The following is a 12,274-nucleotide window of genomic DNA, read 5'->3' on the forward strand; positions in this document are numbered from 1 at the left end:
GAAGGAGGCCGGGGACGGTCGGGGGCCAGGGGTTGGCTTTTGATTGGCTTTTGTTGCGCCCACTGACCGAGTGCCACTTTCCATCGTTGTACTTCTCCCGGTTGAAGATCTCCCTCTGTTTGCCCACAGACAGTCTGATCCTGCCTTTGGACATGTACAGGGCCAGATGAGAGCGCCCTCCTCTGGTGGTGGCGAAGAACAGCAGACCTTCGGGAGACCGGGTCCTCACATCCAGAGAGAAATGAGGCCTGTGGGGCGGACGGACTCATGTTAGTCGCGCGTCAGGTCCTTCTGTCGTTACGAAAAGTAAGAATCCATCCATCCTGTATTCATACTCCACTTGTTATGAAGACGCACTGAAGGAAACACTGCAAGGAAGATGGACTTTTAAATAACTCCACCACTGTAATCACTTACCTATGCCCAGGATCTTGCTTAACACTGTATACATGTTTATTGACATGTTTACCATAGTTGTCCTAAACCTTAAATGTGCTTCCATATATATGTCGACAGATTTATTTTACCATCTCTACATTCAAATTGTTTATGTGATAGTATTGGAGTTTTATGAAGTAATGATCTTAAGGTGACCGTGTGACTTCAGGTGTGTTTTTGTTCACCTGGGCTGCAGGACCTGCAGCGGGAGGCTGAAGCTCAGGCTGCTGACGGGACCTCCCATGCGATGAGCGTGCGGCACTACGGCCGGTAACATGCACGCCGACACGCTGTCGTTCATCACGTGCGTCACGGCGTCCTGAAACACACAAGAGAGACATCAGAGATGGAATTTAGCTTTGAAAGCTCACACATCTGGATATTATCCCCTCTGAAGACGAATCAGACTGTTAAAGAAAGGTCAAAAAAAAAAATCAAAGTTAAAACAGTTTTTGTTTCATCGGGACTTAGTAAAGAGATTGACTGATGCGTCCAGCCACTTATACCCAGAAAATCTGATCGTTTCAACTCGTTTTTGAGCAGAAAAATAAGTATAAGTAACAACAAAAGAACTGATGTGAGTAAATTAAGTTTTTAATTAACCTTTACATTTTTTATTCTGTCTAAATGATACTCAGGAAATTAAAAATAAAAATAAGGGTTGCTAAACTATGGAACACATTTTTGTTTTGCAGGAATGTTTTTTTTTTTATATTCCAGGTCGAGAAATATCTATTTCATCTATGAATCATCACATAGCAATTAATCCCAATATTCATTGAAAGATTATTTTTAACTCTTGAATTGATCATTTGGTCTAAATATGTTCAGAAATTTTTTTTAAAAAGGAAATTTTAACTCCCAGCTATAATCCACTGTGCACTATTGTGCAACGACAGTTAAAATTTTTTTACATTTTGATCATATTCAGAGATTTTATTAACAGCACGTGCCCAACATTTTTGCCAAATTCTAATTTGTGCTGTTTCTTTCTATTATAGGACATTTACATTCTCACGTCTGAAGGTTATTCGACTGAATTATTGTTCATTGATTTTTGTTGCCGCATTTTATTCATTCGACTTGTATGCAATGATGGGCAATCATATATATTTGTTAATGTTATAATGGAAACTAAGTTTTTTGTGTGTTTTCTTTCAGTTGGAACGAGTACGTGTCTTTGAGGGGAGTGGTTTCAGGTGAAGATTTACTGACTGTGTTCACAGTTTGTTGCAGCTTCCTGTTTGCTCACAGTTGATTTCCTCACAGAAAAACTGCAGAACCGCTTTTAAAAAAAAAGAAAACTTTGAGAGTGTAAACCCATCCACAAACTTTTGAAATAAACTATAACTGACTGATGAGGATCATCCTTCCTCTTAGTTGCTTTTCACTTTATAATAGCAGCGTACGGATGGAGGGAGATGGAAAGCTGCTTTGTACACAACTAATAGAACCGATTCAATTATTCGTGATAAGAGACGAGCTTCGCTTCATCCTCTGTGTGGCTGAAGAATTTTGACGTGCAGTCCACTGCAGGTTGAAAGAGGCCTAAAGCCTGAACTTTACTATTTTTGTGCAACTCAAAAGACAACTGAAACACAAAAATAAGAATATAGGAGAAATATGTGGTGGAACAGCGGTTCTTTTTTTGTATGTCTTTACTTTATTTAAAGTAGCATAAATGTCTGACTAATCTGAGGACATAGTCTATTGAAAGGTACAAACTTATAGATTTTATTGCAAATAAATGAAAAATAGATAAATTAGACAAGAGTATGTTGTATTAAAGTTCATTGATTATCCTAACCTGAAACTAAATAAAATTAGTTTACTGTTCAAAGTGGTTCTACTGCATTCTTATTTAAATGTCTCAAAACTAAATACCACTACATTTTATGGTACATTTTGCCTATGAGTCAAATACATATATAAAATGAAAAACATAATAAAATCATTATTTAATCATGACTTAAATGCACAGAATCTTATAGGACTTCTTGGCTTTTAAATAATATACACATTCAAATTATATATCTTTGAATAGTTCATATGTGAATAGTCTATCCTTCAAAACTATTTATTAATCAATTTATTTATTCACGAGTCCTGCTCTACCATGAATAAATATTTAATATAATAATATACTCTCGTCACACGCTGTGATTCACGTGAGAAAAGGACATTATTGTGGCGTGATTTGGGAAGAAAAGGGTATTTGCAGGTATTTGACAAACTCGGAGAATATAAACTCGTGTCAAAGGTCACCGGGGATCAACTGCCTCGAACTACAAACTAGGTTAGGTGAGTTTTATGGTGATGACGAGCATGCAAAGATGAAAAAGATTAAAGGAGATGTTGCTGCGTTCATGCTTTCAGCTGGGTGGCAGAGGTCACGGTAAAAGGTGAAGCTTCATTTAGGTTCAAATCTACAACCTGAGACATGAAGTAGAGATGGAACTACCGTATTTTCCAGACGAGATGACGACACCTTTTTTTTCTTTGGCTGGTCATTGAAAACTGACTCAACGTACGAAAGACAGAAAAACCTCAGTTTCTACCGTCTTTGCCAAGAACGATGTCTCCAACAAGAAAATCTACGAGGCAGAAACTTCTGAGGGATTGGACAATCTGTTACCGTGATGAAGAAAACAAAGAAGGCTAATCTTGGATTACAAACTGAGGAATCCCACAGAATAAACAACAAATATGCCTTTTGAATGTTTTTTTTTGTTTTGGTTTTTTTTGACAAATTTGACTTTATAATCTGGAAAATACGGTGATTTAATTTGTGAATATAAATTGATCCTGGAGCTCTACTGGCTCACGTCAGATACGTAGAATTTAAACAATCAGAATCACATAATATCATCAGAATACCATGATGACGCTCATTTCCAGCTCCTTTATTGGGCATTAAAAGTCTTAACTCAGAGCCGTAGTTCTCATTTCCACCTCTAAATGACGCTGCCGCCTTGATTGTTTCACACCGGCGTGGTTGTGTGTGAGTCCGGTGTGTGTTAGGAGGGAGATGTGCTTGTGGGTGACTGTTAAAGGGGGTTACGTGAAAGAAAGAGAAGAGACGTGAAATAATTCCAAGGTTTGTTATTCACAGGCTTGTGGTTATTGAACTTAAATAGAAAAAAAAACAAAATACAACACATTTAGTCAATCTTGTGGTTACTGAAGCATCCATGCATGTCTGTTTCTTTTATTGAAGAACACTGCAGGTCAGTGAGGTTGTACATAAGCTGCGCTGCCAGTGTTTGGAGTCAGTATTAGACTGTTGTTGTCGGCATCGGCAGCGTCTTAGGACTCCTTCTTCTTCATCTCTGGAAATGAGGCAGCAGAAAGTCATGAAAACAACGACAAAAAGTCAAATCAGAAGACAGGGGGGGGGGGGGGGGGGGGGGGGGGGGACAAGACAAATGAGTCTGTTCTCACTTACTTCAAGAGAGAGAGAGAACTCAACCAATCTGCAACAGACTTACCAGGAACTGTCCGGAAATCATTATTTAAAAGCTCCAAAAAAATGTTTATACTGATTCAAATTGTGACAAAAACAAAAAGCAAATATGTGTAAAGTCAGGGGAGGGTCATGGGAATACCTTGATAATAGAAAGACATAAGTGAAACTCAACATATTGTCAGTGTATCGGAGACAACTGAGAATTACTGCAGACATTATATATGTATATATGTTTATATATTTGTAGGATAGAGTGTGCGTGGTATTTTAAATATTTTCACCTTTTAATTGTTACGATAAATAAAACAGTTTGAAAAAACAGTTTTGGGTAAAAGATGCCATTTTAAAATTATATTATATTATATTATATTATATATTTAATTTAATCTTACTTAGCTACAACAGTAATACTCAACTATCCTGTTGATTGATGATAATTCTGCTCACTGTTTGGGGGAAAAAAAAAAGACACTTTATGGCCTTTATAGTGATTTCAAATGCCCATTTCTGCCCTGACGTGATGATAAGGGGGTAATTGGTGAAGACAAAGGTTGTGTGGATTGTTTCCAAGAGGAAGAAGAGGCTGTTTTTCTTGTTTTTCTTGTTTTTACCCTGCATGGAAATTAAATCTAAATTAACACTAAATTAAATTGTTATTATATTTAGAATGTTTCTGAAAATGCAGCATGCGTCCGTACATAGCAGCCGCATCACATGACCGTTGCTTTCTGGTTTGTTGGTTGTTGTGCTTTGTGAGTGTTGCGTGCGCAGTGAAATCACCTTCTTGTACTGGCGGTCCAGCATGAGCTGCGCGAGGCTGTCGTGCGTGCAGGTGTCCAGCAGGACGTCGCCGGAAGTCTTGAAGTTGCTCAGGTCCTCGGCTGTGTACAAGTTGTCGGGCCTGTGAGGGGGAAAACAAGTAAACGGCACGTGAAGCAAAAAAGCACAGGAAGTCAGCGTTAAGGAAGAGGCGGACTGAGAGCAGGGAAGCGCACCGTCTGGTGTAGAGGTTGGACAGGCAGCCTTTGAACTTCTCATCTCCCAGGAACATGGTTCCAGAAGTGTCTGGGATGTTGATGGTGCCCGGCTGCTCCTGACCTTTGTCCTCGTCGTCGACCATCATCTCGGTCCTGAAGGAAAGGTTCAAGCGTCAACTCCTAAAGTCTCTTTGACAATTAGAAAATATCTTATTTGCTATGGAAACAGGGTGAGAGTGAGCCCTCCGTCTTTCTCTGCGGTTTCTGCTGGATTTATTTTCTTTTATATTAATTAAGACTGAATAAAAAGTGATTAAATGATTTTTTTCTTAATTGTGAGTCGTCACATTTAAGTCAAATGAGGAAACAAATAAAGCCCGAATAAATTAATTATGAATAAAAACAATTTTATTTCAGATTTTTGAGATTAAAGTTGCCATTTTAAATTGGATTGAATTGATAAGGATCTTTTTCTCAGATTTTTCAGGAAAATATTGACTATTTTTCATTGCAATGCCATTCAACAAGCAAATTAAAATAAGCTTGAATGAAAGTGAATGGAACGGGTCTATTTGAGCTGTTTTAGTTCTATGATAACGTAAAAAAAAAAAAAAAAAAAGTAAAACGGAACACGAGATACGTTCAGAACTAAATTCTTGTTTCTTACCTTCCGGCTCGTCTGGTGACAGTCACGTAATGCCACTTGCCATCGTGGTACTGTTTGTTCGATTTAAACACCTTGTTGTTAAAAATGACGATCAAGTGGCCGTTTTCTATCACCAGGTTGATCCCGTTCGCCTGTAAAAGCCAAAAGAAAATAAAGATTCAATTCAGATTGGAACCGACCTTCAAAGTTGTGAGATGTTAAAAACCGGTGACGGGTGGAGTCGGACCTGTTTCTTGTCTTGCAGGATGAGGCCCTCCTTCTCCGTGCTCTTGAATCCCACGGACAAGGTCACGTCGTTTTCCAGACTGAAGCTTGGAAGATTAGCAGAGAGCGAGCTGCCCAGGGCGAACTCGGCTTTACGTGAAACCTGCAACCGAGAGTGAGAACACATAGTCAGACCTCCTCCATCTATACCTGGGTGAGTACTACTGTGGCACAATATAATATCATATTTACCGAAAAAAGAAAAGACAATAAATGTGCATTACGAGACTAGAACCAGTAGTTTTCTGTGCTGTTTGTCACTTTTTTTTTTTTTTGATTGAACGTGAGTAAATGCCTAAATCAGGTGAGAATGAGGCAATCTATGCTAAATTAAAACACAATTTCAATCTAAAATAAAACATATTTGCAGCAATTAAGTAATGATTTTGGCCATTTTAGGTGGAATTCAAAAAATACCTATCAAAGAGTACTTATAATAAATAACTACAGCTTAATTGATATTTTGGTTATTTCATTGTGGAAGAATGAAAACATTTTTTTATCAAAAAATCAATTGAAAATGAAAAACAACTTTAGCCAATAATGCATTAATAAATAAGACTGCATTTCTTTGAAATATAACATTGTTTTTTGCTGTTTCTGGGCAGTTTATTCATAACAAATAGTTATATAGGATGACGTAGTGGTCTGATTCATTCATTGAGGAAACACGCAGCACTCTCTCAATTATAGTTTTCTATATCGTTTACTATTTCAATCACGTTATTTGCAAGTTAATAAGTTATTGGTTTTGTTGCATTTGAAATATTCAGACTAATATTGGATTATTGGCTGCTACGCACCTACTGTATCTATATATAGATGTGTAGTGTATCATATATATATGATTGGTTAGTATTTCCATTTCCAAAAAACCCCTCAAAGAAATCCACAAGAATCCAGTAAACATAGTCGCTCATGAAGATTTTGAATTGTAGTTTGGGATGTAAATGCTAAAGTCATACCATAGACTCCTTGGGGCAACCTCTCCTGATGCCCACTTCCTCATCGATGGGCTTGAAGTTTTGCACCTTCAGGTTCTTCAAGCATCCTTTGTACGGCTGCATGGTGATGTTATATCTGCAGACAGGACACCAAGGTCAAATCATTCTCAATAAAAAAGGAAGATCGTACAAATCACATGGACTGGCGAGGGGTTCGGATACCTTTCCCTTATCTCTTGTGGCGCTCCGCCGATGTAGAACTCTTCGAATTCGCTCAAGCTGTATTCGGCCTCAGCCCTGACGGCTTCCTGAGACATCAAGCGCACTAAAAACGTTCCTTTGCCCATGATGATACACTGGATATCAGTCCAATCTTCCAACTGAGGAGAGAAAAAAAGAGCTCAAGCTGCATCATGGCGGCAATTTTGGGTTAAAATGTGATTAAAAAAAATTTATTAAAAAAAAAAAAAAGACGGCTAAATCTTCTTACAGGGAACATTTTCTTATTTTGTACAGCCGCTGCAGCGAGCACGTTACTACGGAGGTAAATGAAGCCCTTCTCCACGGTCACAGTGAAGTATTTGTTCTGCAACACAGAGGAAATGAGAATAATCAGGTTTTGGCAGATGACACTGAAGAATTCCATACAATTTGCCGTATGGGATAAGCAATGCGTCACCTCGTTGCCGATGTACAGGAGCAGGCCGTTTTCAGAGCGAGAGGATATGGTCATACTGATGATGAGCGTAGGCCTGACTATCGGCGGTATGATCACTTTTCCAAATCCAGTGCCTTCGAAGAAGTGGTCATCATCCTGCTGAACGTACCTGAACACACCGGGAAACGTTAAGGTGAAGACAAACACCCTTTAACAGGACTTATTCACAAGCGTTCGTTCAACAGAGTGACTGCGCTTTAACTCGTATTCATTTCTTTGTGATTGTCAACATAATTATGTTTTTTTACTTGTTTTAATTATGACAAATAAGAAAAAAAATATAATTCTGCATTTCTTCCATTTCCATCCATCCATCAGTCTTAAATCACTGGGGATGAACTTTCTCTCCACACTGACAGTGGGCGTTCTTTCGTACCTCTTACACACAGTCCCTTTGTTAATATTCACGGCCTTCTGGAAGTTATAGAGACTGATGCCCTTGTCGTTCATGGAGGAGAACTCGATGCAGCCCTTGTATTTGGGGTACTGGAGGGATGGAGGTGGCTGAGAGGAGGAAGAACACAGAGAAAGTCTGAGCGACGCTTTAAGAGCAGAAACACCAGCGAGCTGTTATTTGGTGATTTGCTCGCCGCTCACCGTGAAGTCATCGGGGTAGCCTCCGACGTAGAAAACCACGTCACTGGGGCTGAGGTCCAGCAGGTTTTTACCCTCCTTGCCCTGCTTGTTGCTTGTGAGGGGTGCTCCAGGTTTGGAGGAGGTTATGTCCTTAATCAAAGTCATCTCTGCGTCCTGGTAAATTCTAAAGCAGACAAGAGAGAGAGCGAATCGTTATTCACAGAGTTCACAATCCTCATGGTTCCAGAAGTGGGGGATGAAGGAATCTGATCATGCAGCAGGTTTCGAGGCCTCGGTTTACCTGCGGAGGTTCACTTTGTCGAACTTGGAGGGCTCGCTTACAGATTTGGAGATGTAACCCGTTTGCATCTCGTACTCTTCTCCGTTGAGCTTGTACACGCCGAACAGGACGTTGTTCCTCAAAGCCATGCCGATGTAGTTCTTAGAGGACTGAGAGGAAAGGGTTTATTACTCCCTCGCACTGCAGTGAGGCGCTCACACGGGTTCGGGTTTACTCACATTTCTGTGGCCCAGATACAACACGAACATGTCTTCTTTCTCTCTGGTCTGTCTGCGTCTCCGCCTGCCGTCGCCCCGGCCCTCCGGCCTCTGCAGGGACAGGGACAAGGCGGTGTAGGCTTTCAGGTCCTCCAGATTCTTGGGCGCACGGAGCTCCACGTGGCTGTCGCCAACGAAATTCATTGGGATGACAATCTGGAGGGAGGAACGGGCGAGAAGGACCGTGGTCAGCACGAGACAGCGGCTGATATCGAGGGAGGGTCACATGACTTAAGCGATGTGGCTGCGCTCACCCTGTTGGCTGCGTCTCTGGCGTGTTCGATGAGCTCCTTGATCTTCTTGATGTTGTTGGAGATGTTGGTAATGGGTGTGAACTTAGAGGTCAGGTCCTCCACCTGCGAGATCTTATCGCTCAGAGATGGGATGGTTTTCAACAGGTTCTTCACTGGAGACAAAAGCCAGGCAGAGCAAAGGAAAGTCATTAAAATGGGGGAAATGAAAAGGTACGAAGAAAGACACACTAGCAACCATCCAGAGGTGTCCTCAGTTTCTTAGAACTCTATGAGCTGCTCTTGCTCTGACATACAAGTGAAGAAACAGTTCAAATAAAGCTAAAGACTATCATAAAACAATAAATCACGGTTGTCACAATTCCAAAAACGCATCCCAGTAAGAGCCGGTTTAAATCAGAAGAATAGAAAAATAGCAAATTCATTGGAAAAACAAACCTCAAAGCACTAAGAGTTCTACTAACATAGTGTTTCCACATCCCACCTGATTGGTCCACGTCGTCTAAAACACCGTCGAGGTTCGGGCCCGAGGGCGAGATGTTGATCTTGTCGAGCTCCTTCCTGATGTCGCCGAGTCGGACCATGGTGTCGCTGGCGGTGTCGTTGGCTGTCAGTGCCTTTCTCTTGGCCTCGTCGATCATATTGGCTATGTCGTCTGGTGTGAAAACAAAGAGTAAAAAATATGAGCGGTGTGTTGTGACTTGGTGCAGGCAGAAGGAGTTTCCCCTAGCCGCTCCACGCCACCTCGTTTAATGTTGTTGAGCTGGTTGACGGCGTTCTGGAGGTTGCTCTCCAGGGCAGACTTCTTGTTGTTTGCCTCCGTCAGGCGCTTCAGCAGGTTTGGAAGATCGTTGGATGCGTCTGTCGGCGAAAAAATAAATAAATTAAGAATCAGTACCGGACGTGTTCACTCATTTTCAGTCGCATGACGACGAGACGACGGCTGAATACCCTGGAGGTCTTTCTTCGCGTCCTGAGCGTTATTCACAAGGTCGTTGGCGGTTTCTACTAAATCTCTTGCTCTTTCAGGGAGCTTCTGCTTATTAACGTTCTAGAAGGAGGAAAAACATGTTTGATCAAACAGAATCCAATTTAAATACTCAATACAATTAAATAAAAAAATATTTTTCATATATTACGTCTCTGCCATCACATATTATGACTATCAAGTCTAACATGGCATCATATGATGCTATATATAAGACGTATTTCCTGGAATGTAAGTCACACATCAAAAAATGTGTCATGAAAAGGGAAAAAACAACAACATCCAGTCTGTGACTTACGTTAAAAGCCTCGTCTGCGGCCTTTTTGGCCTCCTTGGCGGCTGCGTCGGCAGCATTGATGGCGTCTGTGATGTTCGTGTAGGCGTCGATGGCGTCTTTCGCGTTGCGCACCTCGGGCCGGTCACTTGCACTCTTCACGGAACTAAAACACAAAACCAGAAGAATATAAATCAAAAAGTAAAAGCCCAACAGGAATTAATTTTCCTTCCAAACATAAGAAGAACCGAATGGTTTTAGTCTTTAATTTTCACCCGATAAATGACTTCTTATAACTCTTAGAACTGAATTTCATAAAACAGAACTGTTAAAAAAAATTGTAATTTGAAGAGAGTATAGCCAAGTATTGCTTTTCACCTAAATGTTTTCTATCAAGTCTTACAAACTTTTAAAAACAGCTGTTTTCATAATTTTGAAAATTTTGAAAATTCCTCAATTATTTACAACCCAGATATTCACATTGTGACACAAATTTACTTAAAAACAGCCTTTTCCTCTTCCCAGTACCTCGCCAACTCCTTAACAATCCCATTAACATTAACAAGCCTACTTTAACACCTTACTTTATCTTTTATAACACTTGATCTAACTTAAACGTGTGATCGGAGGTTCACAAGTCCGAATCCCACGACTTTCAGGTTCAAGGAGTAAAACCTTTGACCTGCACTGTAGCTGCTCACTGCCACCTAGAAAAGGTGAAACATTGGGACCAAAATTGACCAATAAAGCTGCCTCCTCCTCCTGAATTGTTTGGTGTTTTGCTGAAAAAGAGCCTTGAGATGACTGTGTTCTTTGGTGCTATTTTAATTAAACTGAAGTAAAGAAGGAATCTTGATTAAAAAACTAAATAAATAAATTCCTCAGCATCAGTTGAGAACATACTTCTCAAGTTCCTTGGCGAGCTTCTCCAGGTTCTTGGCGTGGTCTTCGGCGGCCTCCACGATGTCCTTCTTGGCAGCCGCCTTGGTAACAGCATTTACCTTCTTGGTCAGGTCGGTCTTGGCGCCGTCCAGCTGTGCCGCCAGCTCCTCGTACTCCTGCAGAGGAAACCGGCAGGTGAGAGGAGAGCAGGAGAGACAGGGGAGCAGGTGAGACAGGAGAGCAGGAGAGACAGGAGAGACAGGAGAGCAGGAGAGACAGGAGTGACAGGAGAGCAGGAGAACAGGAGAGCAGGAGAGACAGGAGAGACAGGAGAGACAGGAGAGCCAGCGGCTTCACTCACACTGATTGTAATCTGAGAGAAACGGCGTGTTTGAACCTGAAAGCTGGAGGCTTTTCAAAAGTTTTGGCTCATTGACAATCAGGGGAAGATAAGATATGTAATTGGGTAACTCAGAAAACATGTGAAAACGTGTGAGGCTGGAAAGAAGCAGATTGGTTAAATTTTTCCGTACCGTTTTACCGTCTTTGAGCCTTTTCACCAAATCTTCAGTTTTCTTTAGCTCGCCCTCGGCCAACTTCATCTGGTCCTGCACCGTCTTTCGCTCCTTTGTCATGTCATCGATGCGTTTCTGTTGGGAGGAAATGAACGAGATTCTCCTTAATGTTTGGTCTCGGCTACCGTTTTACTTTTTTTTGTTGTTGTAATTTTTACTTTAAATTGTTTTGTGAAGTTGATTTTTAACCATCATAATACAAGTTACCACCGTATGCCGATGACACCGGACTGTATCAGCTTAACACTAAATATCGTACCTTTAAGAAACAAATCATTAATCCTCACAAACACCATTACAGCAGCAAGTGTTCTCACGCAGTACCCAGGGAAATTCCTCAGAAGCACTTTTATAGACTTTCATTCAATGGTGCTTTTTCATATTTCGTTCTTTCATGTTATTTTTCAAAAAGGTACCACTTCACTTGACAAGCATTTTTATCAAAAATGAAGCTATTGTTAATTGTTACCTGCAGATCACCCAGAGTCTGACCGTTCAGGCCGTTCTGGGTGTTGGCTTTCTTCACAAAGTCCGATGCGTCCTTCAGAGCTTTATCCAGGTCCTTCAGCTTGGAGTCGTAATCCTTCAGGAGGTTGCGGATCTTCTCGGCTCTGGCCTCGTTCTGATCTGCCTGATTCGTGATGTCCGTCTTGATGTTGTCCAGCACTGGAGGACGAGAGCAGACATTCGAGTCGA

At 40.9% G+C, this 12,274-nt stretch overlaps 1 protein-coding gene across 1 annotated transcript in view; it reads right to left on the bottom strand.

Annotated features, from left to right (window-relative positions):
* LOC308124528 (laminin subunit alpha-3-like) overlaps positions 1-12,274 on the bottom strand; it is an 80,284-nt gene that overhangs the window by 4,889 nt on the left and 63,121 nt on the right. Inside the window, exons 50-71 of the mRNA XM_080487580.1 lie at positions 12,048-12,244; positions 11,537-11,653; positions 11,025-11,179; positions 10,146-10,287; positions 9,811-9,910; positions 9,604-9,720; positions 9,344-9,514; positions 8,863-9,014; positions 8,570-8,764; positions 8,352-8,500; positions 8,072-8,234; positions 7,851-7,978; positions 7,436-7,583; positions 7,247-7,342; positions 6,979-7,136; positions 6,778-6,892; positions 5,775-5,915; positions 5,549-5,679; positions 4,900-5,034; positions 4,685-4,805; positions 624-757; positions 68-248 (exon numbers count right to left, since the gene is read on the bottom strand). Coding sequence (XP_080343706.1) covers positions 68-248; positions 624-757; positions 4,685-4,805; positions 4,900-5,034; positions 5,549-5,679; positions 5,775-5,915; positions 6,778-6,892; positions 6,979-7,136; positions 7,247-7,342; positions 7,436-7,583; positions 7,851-7,978; positions 8,072-8,234; positions 8,352-8,500; positions 8,570-8,764; positions 8,863-9,014; positions 9,344-9,514; positions 9,604-9,720; positions 9,811-9,910; positions 10,146-10,287; positions 11,025-11,179; positions 11,537-11,653; positions 12,048-12,244 — 3,146 coding nt within the window. The remainder of the gene's footprint in view (positions 1-67; positions 249-623; positions 758-4,684; positions 4,806-4,899; positions 5,035-5,548; positions 5,680-5,774; positions 5,916-6,777; positions 6,893-6,978; positions 7,137-7,246; positions 7,343-7,435; positions 7,584-7,850; positions 7,979-8,071; positions 8,235-8,351; positions 8,501-8,569; positions 8,765-8,862; positions 9,015-9,343; positions 9,515-9,603; positions 9,721-9,810; positions 9,911-10,145; positions 10,288-11,024; positions 11,180-11,536; positions 11,654-12,047; positions 12,245-12,274) is intronic.

Source organism: Lipophrys pholis (assembly GCF_963383615.2).
Source record: "Lipophrys pholis genome assembly, chromosome: 1".
Lineage (NCBI taxonomy): Eukaryota > Metazoa > Chordata > Actinopteri > Blenniiformes > Blenniidae > Lipophrys > Lipophrys pholis.